General features: G+C 47.5%; 1 protein-coding gene across 8 annotated transcripts in view; it reads right to left on the bottom strand.

Moving 5' to 3' along the window:
* Positions 1–64: 64 nt before the first annotated feature.
* The window catches only part of EHBP1L1 (EH domain binding protein 1 like 1), a 44,226-nt gene continuing 28,142 nt past the window's right edge, over positions 65–16,148 (bottom strand). For 6 of the 8 annotated variants that reach the window (XM_083374409.1, XM_083374407.1, XM_083374404.1 and 3 more), the window contains 11 exons: positions 14,495–16,103; positions 13,291–13,460; positions 12,257–12,305; positions 9,145–10,194; positions 8,404–8,452; positions 8,157–8,233; positions 5,644–5,764; positions 4,746–4,845; positions 3,673–3,746; positions 2,805–2,919; positions 65–225 (listed from right to left, as the gene is read on the bottom strand). In XM_083374409.1, coding sequence (XP_083230535.1) covers positions 105–225; positions 2,805–2,919; positions 3,673–3,746; positions 4,746–4,845; positions 5,644–5,764; positions 8,157–8,233; positions 8,404–8,452; positions 9,145–10,194; positions 12,257–12,305; positions 13,291–13,460; positions 14,495–16,103 — 3,535 coding nt within the window. In that variant the 3' untranslated portion in view covers positions 65–104. Of the gene's footprint in view, positions 760–2,804; positions 2,920–3,672; positions 3,747–4,745; positions 4,846–5,643; positions 5,765–8,156; positions 8,234–8,403; positions 8,453–9,144; positions 10,195–12,256; positions 12,306–13,290; positions 13,461–14,494; positions 16,104–16,148 lie in introns of all 8 variants that reach the window. The other 2 variants (XM_083374405.1, XM_083374411.1) reach the window with 2 other exon arrangements.

Below are 16,148 nucleotides of genomic sequence, written 5' to 3'. Positions count from 1 at the left end.
TAGGGCTGTACCCCTCCTGGGAATGAATCTACCCCACCGGCCCTTTGCATCACTGGCCAGCTGGTTCCGTTTTGAAAACATTTATTCTAAAGTCCAGTACAAATTTAGTGCAAATACTCAGGAGCCCAAATTTCAGGAAGAGGGGCACGAAGCTTTGCTCGTCCTCCGGTTTGGCACTTAGAAGCATTCAAGGCACTCGGCGGCTTTGGTACCATCAAGCGTGGACTGTTTTTTTTAAAAAAAAAAAAATCAAAAATCCCCACGGAAAAGGCGGCGCCCGGCAAAGCTTCCTCCTCAAAACGGGAGGTTTTTGAACCCAGAACCGCCAGGCAGGCACACACACAAACAAGCACACAGGGACACACGCAATCCAATAAATAATTCCTAAACAAATTCCTAATAATTCCTCAAAAACAGAACATTGCAAATCTCTTCCCCCAGATAGAGAGAGAGAGAGAAATCCCCATCGAACAGAACTCCGAAGGGCATCTTAAATTATGCCCCCCTGAAAAGTGGAGGAAAAAGTTCCAGAGAGCGTTTCTCCTGGGCACGAACAGACGGGCGTAGCAAGCCGGAGCAACGGTTGGGAGGCAAACAAGTTGGTGGCGGTCGGGGAGACAGCTGGGCTTCCTACACTGCAGGGATGTTGGAGACGAAGGCAGGAGCCCTTCTCAGCTGACGCGGCACTTTTCCCGCCGACTCATTTTATGACGTCTCTGCTGCAAACCCCGTTCCAGTCTGGCATCTTCTTCCAAAGCTCTTGAGAGATTTTCGGGGTGCAACAGGAAGGAAGACAGAAGGAGGGAAGGTTGGGGGAACAGAATCCAGGGGAGCTCCGTTATTTTTATTTCTTTATTAGGCTTTTATTTTAATTGATTTCAGTGTTTATACCCAACCTTGACTGTTTTTATAAATAACTCAAGGAGGTGACATATCTAATATTCCTTTCTCCTTCTATTTTCCCCTCAACAACACCCCTGTGAGGTGGGCTGGACTGGGAGAATGATTGGCCCAAGGTCCCCCAGCTGGCTTTCATGGCTATGGCGGGACTAGAACTCACCGTCTCCTGGTGATGGGCCGCTAAAGTCACCCAGCCAGATTTCATGCCCAAGGCAGGACTAGAACTCACCGTCTTCCTGACGATTGGCCCAAAGTCACCCAGCTGGCTTTCATGGAAAAAGTGGGACTAGAACTCACCGTCTCCTGGTTTCTAGCCTGGTGCCTTAAGCCTTAGACCAAACTGGCTCTTTTTAATGCTGATGTTATTAATTTAAAAGTAATTATCAACATTATAATATTTATAATTTATAATCAATTATAATTATTGTAGCTACAAAGATGTTCCCAAGCAAGCCTTAGGGAAGAAAATTGGCAGGCTGATTCTCAGGGTATTAACGATGGTGTTTTGTTTTTTTGTTTTTTTAAATTCCAAATCCCATCGGGGCAGTCGTGAAGAAACTAAGCTCTTGGTTTAATAATACTTTTCTCCCAGTCAGAAAATATTGGCTGCTTCCTTCTGTGCTTTGCTCTGCCTTTTGGCAGATCCTGTGTTTGCAAACAATCCACACGCTGTTTGCAAGTTACTGCTTGGTTAATTAGCTTTAGTTTAATTTCCTGCTGGCTTTTGGTACCAATTATTCGGATTTATTTTACTCCCAATTTCCAAACTGTTTTCCTACTGAAAATAAAGGACATGCAACGTGATAGGAATCTTAAACCGTTTTGTGTGTGTGTGTGTGTGTGTGTGTGTGTGTCTTTCCTCCACTGGGGGAAAAGAACGAAAACTTTTCACACAAAAAAACAAAAACCCTTTACGGGAAAGAACTACCGGGTGTGTACAGAGGCGCAGCTAAGGAAGGAACAAACTTTTCACGGGATGGGAGGTGTCTGGCAAAGATGGGCAAGCACGGCCCAAACTTGTATTTCATTCTATTTTAATTTCAAGGTAATTAAAATTAAATGCCAATTCGCCAGGCCCTTCAAAATTCCTCTGCTTTAAAAAGCAACTACAAATTGGAAGAAGACTTCTGGGAGGACAACGACAGGATGTTGAGGGGTTAAAAAGGAATAACCCCCCCCTACACACACACACACCTTGCTTGTACCCTTGTGGCTAGAATATTTGGGCTGTGAGAAGAAAGGAAAGAAGGAGAGGAAAGGAAAGGAAAGGAAAGGAAAGGAAAGGAAAGGAAAGGAAAGGAAAGGAAAGGAAAGGAAAGGAAAGGAAAGGAAAGGAAAGGAAAGGAAAGGAAAGGAAGGAAGAAAGGAAGGAAGAAAGAAAGAAAGAAAGAAAGAAAGAAAGAAAGAAAGAAAGAAAGAAAGAAAGAAAGAAAGAAAGAAAGGAAGGAAGAAAGGAAGGAAGAAAGAAAGGGGAAGGAAGGAAGGAAGAAAGAAGAAAGAAAGAAAGAAAAAAGAGAAAGAAAAAAAGAAAGAGAAAGAAAGAAAGAAAAAGAAAGAAGACAAAGGGAAGGGGGGAAAAGAAAGGAATAGGAAAGAGGAGAGATGAAAAAAGGAAGGGAGAGAAGGAAAGAAAGGAAAGGAGAGGAAGGAAAGAAAGAAAAGAGAAAGAGAAAGAAAGAAAAGAGGAAGGAAGGATAGAGAAAGGTGAGAGAGAAAAAGAAGGAAAGAAAGAAAGAAAGAAGGAAAGAAAGAAAGAAAGAAAGAAAGGAAGGAAGAAAGGAAGGATAGAGAGAGAAAAAGAAGGAAAGAAGGACACAGAAGGAAAGCAAGAAAGAAATAAGGAAGAAAGGAAAGAAAAAAAGAAACGCAGGAAGAAAGAATAAAGAAAAAAGACGCCTACTTACATGCGCTCTTTGATATCCAGATCTCTGACTAATTCATCCCGCTGATTCACCAGTGAAACCAGTTCTTCCAGGAGGAGCTGCTCCCGTTGCTGCTGGGCTTCTGTTTTCAGGCAGTCTGCAGAGAGGGGGAAAAAAAAAAAGAACGAGGCTTTCCATCAAGACATTCCTTAAAAAGATTCGCCAGCTGCCTTTCCCGACTCCAGTTGGGTTGAAAAGCAAATTTACGAACAGCCGCGAGTGACTCTTGAAAGCAACTTCTCAAAGGCTGAAAAAACACAGCCGGGGAAGGCAAGGCCGGCATCACCATTAAGATGGTTGGAAAACAGCCTTGCATCAAAAAGGGGGATGATTATTATTATTAGGGTTATTATTTTTAAAAAAGAGGGGGGGGAACTGAGGAAAAACAATCAAACTGTGGACTTCCTTGTTAACGAACTGCCAATTCCAATCTAAGAGGTCCCGCGTGACGAACTTAACCACTGCAACGCTTCGCTGCAGCGCCAAGGAAGGTCGCAAAATGGGGCAAAACTCCACCGTCTCGCTTAGCCACGGAAAGTTTGAGCTGAAGTGTGGCTGTTGTAAGTCCAGGATGATCTGTATGCTGATTTTAAGCACTTTCGGGGCCACCACCAAAAAGGCCCCGTCGATAAATGGTGAGTTGATAAATGGAGAATAGGGTCAGCGGCTGGCAGACAGGACCTGGGTTTTTATCCCCACCCTCCGCCTTCCCGATCTGAACAACGACAACACCCCTTTAAGGTAGGTCCTCCGGAGACCCAAATTCGAACCTCTTTGGGGTTTTTTGTTCCAGGGAGCTACAATGAGGCCTAAGTGCCCATTTTCCTCTCCCCCCGCAACTTGCCCTCACCTTCGATGGCCATCATGGCACGAAGTTCGCGACTCAGGAGCTCAAACCGTCGTTCCAGATCTTGTTCTTCAATCCTGGAAAAATACAAGAAGCGACATTTGGTCCCGACAGCCAGAGGCTCAGAGAAATCGCGGTGCGTCGATTGATCTGGGGGATGCTTTGAAGACTGAGAAAAACTAAAGGGGGGGGTCCCTTTTAAAGCACCACCCTCAAGCCAGGGGAGGGGAAACAGAGAAGCGATGTCTTTGGTTCGAATCTTAGTGTCGAGTAGAGGCAGGTCCTCCACTTACAACCGTTCATTTAATGACAGCTCAACGTTTAAGTTAGGATGGCCCTGGAAAAAGGGACGCACAACTGGTCCTCGCAACTTATGACCACTGCATCACCCGTCTGGTCACTCGATTGCAATTTGGGCGCTTGGCCACTGACCGGCACTGACAAACGGTTTACAGGGTGTCGCAGCCAGGTATCATCGCGATTTGCCAAGTCAATGGGGGAAGCCAGGTTCACTCAACAGTCCTGTGATTCACTTAACGGCTGTGTCATTCATTTAACGACTGCATAGTTCACTTGGTGACCATAGTAAAAATGGTCGTAAATTGGGTCCGGTCATATGAAGGCTCATTTTGAGGATAGGATAGGATAGGATAGGATAGGATAGGATAGGATAGAATAGAATAGAATAGAATAGAATAGAATAGAATAGAATAGAATAGAATAGAATAGAATAGAATAGAATAGATATTGGAATGGAATGGAATAGAATAGAATAGAATAGAATAAATAATGGAATATACAATAGAATAGAATAGAATAGAATAGAATAGAATAGAATAGAATAGAATAGAATAGATATTGGAATGGAATGGAATGGAATGGAATGGAATAGAATAGAATAGAATAGAATAGAATAGAATAGAATAGAATAGAATAGAATAGATATTGGAACGGAACGGAACAGAATAGAATAACAGAGTTGGAAGGGACCTTGGAGGTCTTCTAGTCCAACCTCCTGCTAAGGCAGCAAACTCTCTACCATTTCAGACAAATGGTTTGTTCTTTCTGCTACTCACAACAGCTGGAGCTGGTCTTGTCGTCGGATCAGGGCATTCTTCTTATTCACCAAGGTGAACCATTCCTGGATCAGTTCCTCCTCCTTCAACTTATCTGCACCTAAATGGGAGCACAAGGAAGAGCTTTCCACGTTCGTGGATGTGTGCGCACGGAGTTAGGGCTATTCTGTATGTAAAAAATGGGTAGAGGGGCTTTCCCAAGCCAGGGTGGGCAATTAATTTCCCCCCAAGAGAAACTGGGACTGTTGTGGACAGCTGAACCAACAGGGCTGTGATGTTGCGTAGGCATACGTGCACGCACATGTCAATTGGGGGGGGGGGGGAAAAAGCAATTGCCTTCAAGATAAAAACAATGCGATTGCAATGCAATTGTTACATTTGGTTTCTAATTGCTGGTTGACCTCCTGTGGCCGGACAGGGATAGCCAAAGGGTTGGACGTTGTCCAGGGTTCATATTGTGGGCTGCTCAAATCTCCCAGATATTTTCCCAGCAATCGAGAACACAATATTTTAAAATCTAAAGTGCTCCCCCAAAGGCTGATCTCTGTGCAGTCCCACAATCAGACAGTAGATGGCAGCAGAATCACAGAAGGACCCCAACAAAGATATTGGTAATGTGATTTCCCCCCCCCCCCCCCATTATAAAATGGATCAGCCCCACTGGAGCCTTGTCTGAAATGGTACAGGGGGCTGGACTAGAAGACCTCCGAGGTCCCTTCCAGCTCTATTCTGATGGAAGTTAAAACGGCTTTCTTTGCGATTCGGCTGATGGGAGGAGGACCTTGCTGATTTACGACGGCGTCCATGTTTTTGCTCCAGATTGTTTTGGGATGGCACCCCGGGATTAACCAGCGGGAGGACGAGAAAAATTAAACCTCGTAGCTGTCTTTGGTCTTACCCGTTTGCATCAGACCCCGCAGCTCTTTCTCCACCACCGCTGCCCGCCCGTCAATCTGCTTCTGTTCGTTCTCCAAAGCCCGCAATTCAGCAACCACGTACTGGCTGGTGTCTTGAAATTTCTACACGGAAACAACGACATCCTCGACTTACAAACCATTTCATTTAGTGGGGGGGGGGAGAAGTGTCTTATGGCCGTTGCAGCATCCCCGTGTTCATGGGATCAACATTCCAGCGCTTGGCAAAATGGTTCCTATTTGTGACTGTCGTTGTCTACCATTTGCGTAGCATCATTTTGCAATGTGACAAGCAGAATTCTTTTTTTTCCCCCTTACATTTCACACACACACACACACTCACACACACACACACACACACACACACACACACACACACACTGATCCAAAGAAATCATCAATGGGAATTGGGAATGACTTTTCCTGGGCTGAGGTCACGCAGCGTTCTTGAAATTCGGTTGAAAAATGATTTGTTTCCTGTCCTGTTCAACAGGGAGTCCTGGTGGATCTCAGCTCTGTGCAGAAAGGAAAAAAAAAGCTCCTTTTCTCTGAATTTGAACCCGTGATCACAAGAAAGAGAGTCCTTGTTCATCATCTTTCCCCTTCAGCCCAGAGACAACAAGGAGAGGGAGGAAACTCAACAATTGCTCAATTTCCACATGATCTGACAGAAGTCACGAGATGTCCTTTGCCAGGCGCTCGTGTTCTCAGACCTCATGAGGGCTAGAAACTTTCTGGGTCAGAAAAGCTGAATTTCTCAAGTGGCTTTGAACTTTCCAACTGCGATTTTTGCAAATACCTGCACAAAAAATCCTGGCTTGGAGGGAAATTTTCATTTGGTGTTTGAGCGTGTTGTGTAAACCCAGAAGAGAGATTTGAATTTGTGTGACTGCAGCCTGGGCGTCCACAGGGGTTGGACTAAATGATCTTTAAGTATACAGGTAGTCCTCAACTTATGATCGCATTTCGGTCCAAAATTTTGGTTGCTAAGTGAGGTGATTGTTACGTGAGTTAAGCTCCATTTTACAATTATTATTTTTTGCAAAGGTACTTAAGTAAATTACTTGCGGTCATTAAGTAAATCACGTGGTCATTAACGAACATCATTTAAATGTTAAAATTTTAATTAAATCTGTTCTAATGCTAGGTTTCTAAACTTTAAGTTCAGTTTAACTTCACATTTTAAAATTGAAAGCAAGTTGAGCGTAATGTTACATTTTTAAATTTAAATTAAATTCATTTACATTTTCAGTCTTCAAATTTTAACTGAATGTGCTGTGATGCCTGGCTTCCAAATTAGTGGCCAAAAAAAAAAGCAACTTTGCACATGAGAAAGCAAAACAAAGGAGGTGAAAAATGTGGCCGGCGTTTGCTTTGTTTTATCATTCCTGTTTTACGAAAGGCTGGGCTGCCAACTTCCTTCCTGGCCAAACTTCCTGGAGTTAATTTTGTAGCTGGATTTGTTTTTTATTTAATTTTTTTTGCAGCTCAACCTTGTGGCTCCGTGTTTAAATCTTGCAGAAGCTAATTTTTATTTATTTGTTTATTTCCCGCCTTCATTATTTTTACGAACAACTCAAGGTGTCGAATATATCCAGCATACTTTCCTCCTCCTATTTTCCCAATAACAACCCTGTGAGGTGGGCTGGGCTGGGCTGAGACAGAGAGAGGGACTGGCCCAAAGTCACCCAGCTGGCTTTCATGGCTAAGGTGGGACTAGAACTCACAGCCTCCCGGGGATTGGCCTAGAGTTATCCAACTGGCTTTTATGGTCTGAGGCAGGACTTGAATTCACCATCACCTAGTGATTGGCCCAAGGTTACCCAGACAGCATTCATCCCTAAGGCAAGACTAGAACTCACCGTCTCCCGGTGATTGGCGCAGTTACCCAACTGGCTCTTGTGGTTTAAGGCGGGACTAGAACTCACCGTCTCCTGGTCATTGGCCCAAAGTTACCCACTGGCTCTTGTGGTTTAAGGCGGGACTAGAACTCACCGTCTCCTGGTCATTGGCCCAAAGTTACCCACTGGCTCTTGTGGTTTAAGGCGGGACTAGAACTCACCGTCTCCTGGTCATTGGCCCAAAGTTACCCACTGGCTCTTGTGGTTTAAGGCGGGACTAGAACTCACCGTCTCCTGGTCATTGGCCCAAGGTTACCCACTGGCTCTTGTGGTTTAAGGCGGGACTAGAACTCACCATCTCCTGGTCATTGGCCCAAAGTTACCCACTGGCTCTTGTGGTTTAAGGCGGGACTAGAACTCACCGTCTCCTGGTCATTGGCCCAAAGTTACCCACTGGCTCTTGTGGTTTAAGGCGGGACTAGAACTCACCGTCTCCTGGTCATTGGCCCAAAGTCACCCAGCTGGCTTTCCTGCCTAAGGCGCGGATTAGAACTCACATCTCCCATTTTCTATCCTCGTGCTTTCACCGCTAAGCCAAACTCTTACTCTCTGCAAAAAAAAAATGATCTACTCTAAGGCCGCATTCTGCCTCTTACTGGAATTTCTTCTTCATGGTTGCTGTTTCTCAGTTCGGAGTCCAGAGGCTGAGCCGGGGAAGGAACGACCGGAGAGGCTGCAAGGACCAAAAAAAAAAAAGAACTTGGCATTATTTTTTTGTACCGTATATCCTGCTATTGCTGAGTCTCTTGTGAATCTGGTGACACAGGCCCACTTTCCCGAGGCTATTTGGCCTAAGACTATTTATTTCCAACCCCTTGTAGGACACACACACACCCAACTCACCTGGTGGTTTCGTTTGTCGGGCCTTTGTCCCCTCGTTGCAAACGTCATCCTGGATAAAGAAGAGCAGAAGGCAGTCTCAACCCAGAGCGGTCCTTCCCAGCAAACTATAGGCGGTCCTCGACTTACAACCGTTTAGTGACTGTTCAAAGTTACAATGGCACTGAAAAAGGGATTTATGACTGTTATTCACACTTACGACGGTTGCAGCAGCTCTCATGGTCACCTGATCACAAGCAGGATGCTCGGCAACTGACTCATACATATGACGGCCACAGCGTCCTGGGTGTGTGTGTGTCACACGATCCCCTTTTGCAACCTTCTGACAAGTGAAGCCAATGGGGAAGCCCGATTCACTTAACGACCCTAGGACTAATTTAAGAGCTGCAGTGATTCACTTAGCAACCGTGGCAAGAAAATTCGTATCCTGTTAATGGGGCAAAGCTCACTTCACAAGTTTCTCACTTAGCAACATGAATTTCGGGCTCAACTGTGGCCGTACGTCGAGGACCACCTGTGCTAACTTCACAACTGCAGCGATTCAGTTAACGACGCCGGCAAGGAAGGTCCTAAAAACGGAGCAAAGCTCATTTAACAACCGTCTTGCTTAGCAACGAAAATATTGGGGCTCAATTGCGGTGGTAAGTAGAGGACTGTTTCAAAAAAATCCACAATGCATTCACCCAAGGAATTTGACTCAATTTTCCCCCCAAAAAAACCTGCCCCCCGCTGGGCACTGCTCACCGCAACCGGTCGCTGGCCGGGCTCCTCCGCCTGCCCGCTCCCCTCCGTCTCCTCAACCGAGAGGGACTCGCTCTTCAAACGGGAGCGCCGCTTCTTCACCAGGTCTGCATCGCGCATGTGTGCAAAGGCAGACTTGACCGAGTGGGCCCGGGGAGGCACCGCGGGGCCTGCACTGCCCAGCGAGGGGTTGCGTTGCAGGAATCGCTCCATGCTGCCGCGGGAGGCCAGCCGTTTGAGCCGAGGAGGCGCAACCACCTCCTTTGGCGCTTCTGCCACGTGTTTCCCAGAATCCCCTGGGTCCTGGCTAGGGGTAGCTGAGGAGCCATTGGCCAGTCCTCTCTCATCGTGCCTTGGGGTTTCGCCCCCAGAATCCTCCCGTTCCAAAGCTGGAGGGGCACCGTTGATCAAGTTGTCGGGCTTGGAGATTTCCGCTACAAGACGCTCTGCGGTGCTCTCGTCCGCCATGTTCTTGTTGGTGTTTTCCGGTTTATAATCCACCAATACTGATTTATTTCCTTCGGTGGCAACCCCATTTTTGACTTCCGGCCCTACGGAGGTGATGCTGTTGGTTACTCCCCAGCCCTTCTGCTCCGTCCCCGGCTGTGCCTCGCTTTCCTTGCGGGGGACTGTCTCCGCTGTGGCTTTGTTCCCAGAATCCTTTGCCTCGCTCGCCTCTTCAGGCCTCCCAGAGTCCTCTGGGAGAGCAGAGTCCCCTTCTGCTTCCTGCTTCTCCTCCAGTTGTCTCGTTTTCCCAGAATCCTCCTTGTCTTCCAGCCTCCCGGTCTTCTCCGCATTGCTTTGCAGATGTTGGGAGTAAAAGACAGCTGGGTCAATGGATCCCGAGAGATCTGTGTCAAATTTGCCCACTTTGTAAGTGGTCTCGCTACTGTGGCTGGCAAATTGCACCACATTGAGTTCTTGGCCGGTGAAAAACGCCCGGATCTGGCAAAGATAGGTCATGACAATCAGCCGATCGGGCACCGTCAAAAACACCATGTCAGCCGGGTCCATCAGCCGAGAGATGCCTAGCGTGGCAAAGCCATCAAAGGCCTGATTAAGAGAGGGAGAAAAAAAGAAACTCAGAATGTTATAAAAAAGGTAAAGGTTCCCCCGCACATGCGTGCTAGTCGTTTCCGATTCTAGGGGCCGGTGCTCATCTCCGTTTCCAAGTCAAAGAGCCAGCACTTGTCCGAGGACGTCTCCGTGGTCATGGGGCCGGCATGACTAGACGCCAAAGGCGCACGGAACACTGTTACCTTCCCACCGGAGTGGTTCCTATTTTTCTACTTGCGTTTTTACGTGCTTTCGAACTGCTAGGTTGGCAGAAGCTGGGACGAGTAACAGGCGCTCGCTCTGCTACGCGGCACTCGGGATTCGACCCGCCAAACTGCTGACCTTCTGATCGACAAGCTCAGCGTCCTAACCCACTGAGCCACCGCGTCCCTGAGAATGTTATACTACGATTAACGAGTTGGTGTAAGATGGTGAGAAATAGAATATATTCAAATAGATAAGATGTGTATCCTGAACATCATATTTTGTGATGAATTGGGATAAAGGGAACTGGGCTTATTTCAAAGTTAGAAATTATAAATATTAAAGGTTAAATTTAAAGAGGAATGGGAAACTAAAAATTTGGGAAAAACCAATTAGGACACGGATTGTCTATAAAGATTGAATGTTAAAATAATCAGGATATGTATAAATGAAAAATTATGGATAAATGTAAGAAAGTTATTTTTTTTATTTCAGTGATGTAATAACTGCATTAGTTTAAACATGAGACAGTAAATACTAAGGGGAAAAAGAGAGGAAATATTTAATGTAGGAGTTTGAGACTTGTACTAAAGATACTTGTATTGTCATTGAATTATCGTTTAACCCAGCCGCCACATTGCTTTTTAAATATTGAAAGGTAAAATTAGAAAATCAATAAAACTTTAAAAAAAAGAAACTCAGAAACGGCGGCCTCTTTCCTAGCAGGAAAATACAGGCAGTCCTCGACTTACGAGCACAGTGGGGCCCAAACTTTCCTGCTGCTAAGTGAGACATTGGTGACATGAGCTTTGCCCCATTTCACGACCTTTCTTGCCACCGTGGTTAAGCGAATCGCTGCAGCCGTTAAGTCAGGAAGACGATTATTAAGCGAATCTGGCTTCACAATTGACTTTGCTTGTCAGAAGGTCGCAAAAGGGGATCAGGTCACCCCAGGAGACTTCAACGGTCATAAATCAGAGTCAGTGGCCAAGAGTCTGAATTTTGATCACATGACCGTGGGGGAGGCTGCAACGGTCGTAAGTGTGAAAAACGGTCATCAGTTGCTTTTTTTCCAGGGCCGTTGTAACTTTGAACGGTCACTACATGAACTGCTGTAAGTCGAGGACTACCTGTATTCCGTGTTAATTTGTTTTATATGGGTTTGTTCTTTTGTGAAATTAATGTGCCACCCATCTCGCTGCAAAGTTATCTAACGTTATCTGCTCTTCCTTAGCAAACGCTTCCTTCGCTCAAAAATGTTTCTCAGGGCAACTCAAGACTCTTGAGTCTTGAAAGTCGGCCCATTTTACAGGTGGAAGTACCGAGGCTGATAAAGAGGGCAAAACCGATCATTTCCCCAAAGGAGCTAGCTTCTTCATTTCACTTTAATGGACAGAAGGACTTTTGGGTGGGTGACATGATAGCAGTCTTCCAGTATCTCAGGGGCTGCCCCAAAGAAGAGGGAGTCAAGCTATTCTCCAAAGCATCCAAAGGCAGGACAAGAAGCAACGGATGGAAACTCATCAAGGAGAGAAGCAACCTGGAATTAAGGAGAAGTTTCCTGACTGTTAAAACCATTAATTTCCCCCCAAAGGTTGTGGGTGTTTCATCACTGGAGGCTTTTAAGAAGAAACTGGACAGCCATTTGTCTGGAAGAGTAAAGCGTCTCCAGCTTGAGCAGGGGGTTAGACTAGAAGATCTCAAAGGTCCCTTTCAACTCTGTTTTTTTCTGTTATTCCTTCTTTATCCAGAGTTTACTTTCAGAGAACAAATCTGTAAAGTAGGAATTATTTTGGCCACCGGAAAACTCAGGGAGGTGACCAGGTGTGTGTAGCGAGTTCGAAACCTGACTCACCAGCTTGTTGTTCTCTTTGATGTCGAGGGGATCCAGAGCTTTGAAATCTCTAAAGACAAACGGCAAAAAATAAAAATAAAAATGAATATTGCTGTAAATCTGGGGTGCCCTTATCAATATCCACAAATAATTCACTTCTATGGGGTAGAGGTGACTGGAATAGCAAAAGAAGTCCTTGACTTACACCACTCCATTTAGTGACTGTTCAAAGTTACGACGGCACTGAAAAAATGGACTTATGACCATTTTTCACACTTACGACCGCTGCAGCATCCCCAGGGTGATGTGATCAAAATTCAGGCACTTGGCAACTGACTCGTATTTATGACGGTCTCAGTGTCCCGGGGTCACGTGATCCCCTTTTGCGACCTTCTGACAAGCTAAGTCAATGGGGGAAGCCAGATTCACTTAACGACCGGGTTTCTTAACAACTGCAGCGATTAACGTGGCCAGAAAGGTCGTAAAATGGGGCAAAACCCACTTAGAAAACGCCTCCCTTAGCCACAGAAATTGTGGCTCCATTGTGGTTGTTAACTCGAGGACGTCCCGTAGTCCTCAAAGTCCGACTGTAATGGAGCCTGCTGATCATGGTCCTAAAGTGAATCAGCCAGTTTTGGGACCTTTTTTTGCAACAGTCATAAAAGCAAACGCCACGGTCATTAAGCAAATTCACTTAACCACCGTGTCCCTAACTTAATCAATGCCGCGATTCACTTTAACAACTGCGGCCAGAAAGGTCGGAAAATGGGGCGAAACTCGCCAAACAAACGTCTCCCTTTGGAACAGATGTTTGGCGCTCCGTCGTGGTCGTGAAGCGAGGACTCCCTGTAATCTAATAGTGATGGCAGATCGATAGCTCTATTTCAGGGGTCTTCCAACTTGGCCCTTTGAGGACTTGTGGACTTCAACTCCCAGAATTCCTCAGCCAGGCCTGGCTGAGGAATTCTGGGAGTTGAAGTCCACAAGTCCTCAAAGGGCCAAGCTGGAAGACCCCTGCTCTATTTGATAGAATGTGTTACTAGCCCACAACTCACATCTTCTCCGGGTGGAAGTGGTGCAGGATGGCACAAAGAGCCAGACCGTTGCGCCAAGACGTGGTGAAGTTGGTCACGCGGACCCCCCGATAGCCGGCCGTCACCTCCTGGCACCACTGAAGCAGGTCCTGGCTGGAGCTCACCAGGGTGGGGCTGCTGACCGACTCGGCCTTTAAAAGGGGAGAAGCCAGAAAGAAAAAGAGAAAGGATTGTGAGCTCAGGGAGTAAATATTCCCAACTCTTCCGACTCTTTAGCCTGGTGGCATTTCCTGGATAAAGCCCAGGCAGTCCTCAACTTACGACCATTTGTTTAGTGACCGTTTGAAGTTATGATGGCACCGAAAAAAGTGACTTATGACCGTTGAACACGACCGTTGCAGCATATAGAATAGTAGAATAGAAAATAGAATAAATAGAATAAAAAATAGAATAAATAGAATAGAATAGAATTACAGAGAATAGAATAGAATAGAAAATAGAATAGAAATAAGAATAGAAAATAGAATAAAGAATAGAATAGAGTAGAAAATAGAATAGAAACAAGAATAGAATAGAAAATAGAATAGAATAGAAAATAGAATAGAATAAATTGAATAGAATAGAATAAAGAATAGAATAGAAAATAGAATAGAATAAAGAATAGAATAGACTGGATCCAATTTCACAACCAGTTTTACTGCAGTCGTTCAGCGAGCGGCACGTTGTTAAGTGAGCCATGGGGTCGTTAAGCAAATCCCATTGACTTCTCTGGCGGAGATGGTCGCATTATAACGGCAGAACGCTGCAGCTCCCTTAGAATGCAGGGCATCTGCCAATCACGTGACCACAATGGTCATAACTTTTAGGACAGGTCCTCAATGAACTTTTCAGCTTCAAACCCGTTAAAGAAACGGTCATAAACTGAGGACTACTTACGAAGCTGCCAATAAGAAGTCTAGGCCCAAAGTTTCTGTGGCCTGAAGTGGCTGGGTGCCAATAGGAACCCATCGGAGAAGGACACTTTGGGGGTCTCTGCCCTTCTCGGACCACCAGCCCGCCCGCTTCCCCCTCTGCCCCCTCCTTGTGCCAGGGGACCCCCTCCCCCCAACATCGCCGCTGTGCCAGGCAGAAGCACCCACCCACCCGATCTGAGTTAGTTGCGGGCTTGCGGGGCTCAAGGAGCCAGAGAACGCGACGGGAAGGGACTGACCACGGCTAGCTATACCTGGTCTTTCCCTTTGGGCCCCAAAGGGGGGGCCAGGCCACAGGACACGGGGCTCAGCACCGGGGCTTCCTGGCCAGGCCCGGCACTCCTATGGGGACCTGGGGCAGGCAGGCCGGAGGCATGGGGGGCAACCAAGGGGGCCATTTCCGTCTCCGCGGTGGCTCTCTGGGACAAACCATCTCCTTCCGAGGGCCTCTCTAGGCTTTCTTCTTCGTGGTCTGGCCGACTTTGGCTGGGGGGGCTAGGCTGGGAAGCCTGTGGGGGACCGCCGTCCCAAGGTGACCCTAAGCGACAAGCCTCCGGACCGTCCAGCTGCGTTTGGCCCAAAGCCTCCGGGCTCCCATTCACATGGCCGTTGGGTTCCTCCGGAGTGACGTCTTCTGGGACTTCTTCTGAATGCTCCTTCCAGCCATCCTCTTGGCCTTGATCCTCTCCTTCCTCGTTCGCCGCACGCTCCATTTCAGCCCTCTGCTCCACGGCCTCTCCGGAAACTCTGCTTCCTCCTGCCTCTCTCTCGTCCCCGGCTCCCTCGTCCTCACTTCCAAAATTCTGGGGTGCTAGTTCTTCTGAAGGGCTTTGGGGAGCCCCCTCTGCAACTGCCAGGTCCCTCTGAGTTTTCCTCCCTTCCTCCGGGCCGGGCACAGTAGGAGGAGGGCAACGAGGTGCATCCAACAGGGATCCCCCGGCCACGGCTTCCCTCCCTATCTTCAACGGTGAAGCCAGAACCTCCGACCTGGGCCTGTGTTCTTCGTCCTCCACCACCACTAGTCCTTCCTGTGAGGAGGACGTGGGAGGAACCTCGTCAACTCTTGGGGTGCTCCCGTCGGCCTCACCCACGATCCGGTGTGCCACTTCTCCCGCCGGGGTTTTTGCGACAGGCGTGAAGTGCTCCTCTGCTCTCCGATTCTCCTGCCTGCCGATCTCACCCTTCTCCTCCTCTTCCTCCTCAGCTGATAACTCCAAAGCCCATGCCTCACTGCCCCCCAACCTCTCGCTGGCCAGGAACGGCTCTTCCTTCTCCACGACCATCTCCGCCTCTTCCACCCGTTCCGAGGAAAGGCCGTCGCTTGGGACTTCCGGAGCGGTGTGCGACACGCTTCCTCTTTCCGGGGTGCCATCCTGGCCTTCGCCAGCCCTCGCTTCCCGAAATTCCCACGGGGACGGCGAGGTACCCCCGAGAGGAGAGAGCGCCAGGTAGGCGGCGTCCGAAGACAATCCTCGGGAATCTGACTCGTTACTGATAACGACAGGATGGCTGTTGGCTGCTACCTCCATAAAATACGTCACCACGGAATTTCCAGACGGGGACGGAGAAGGGACCTTTTCGTTGAGACTCGCGTATCCTGGTTTTCCCAGGGGTGGGGTATCCAAGATAACGGACGCAGGAAGAGGAGCCAGGTTTTCTTCCAAAACTGCAGGGGTCTCCACGACAGGCGCTGGGGGGTCCGAGGACCCCGTCGCCTTCCCCAGCTTGCGTTTCTGCATGGGGGCCTCCTCGGATGCAAACGGGGGCGAAAGGAGTCTTTTAACAGATTCCTTTGGCGTACTTTTTCTCCTGGGGGGCGGACAAACACAGCGGTCTTCCCTGGGTTTCCAGATATCCGTTGGCCTGGAGGATGGGGGGAAGGGAAAAAAAAAGAGAGAGATTCTGAAT

Source organism: Vipera ursinii, assembly GCF_947247035.1.
Source record: "Vipera ursinii genome assembly, chromosome: 15".
Classification (NCBI taxonomy): Eukaryota; Metazoa; Chordata; class Lepidosauria; order Squamata; family Viperidae; genus Vipera; species Vipera ursinii.
The sequence above is the reverse complement of the archived record's forward strand: the minus strand, read 5'-3'. Positions and strand labels throughout refer to the sequence as shown.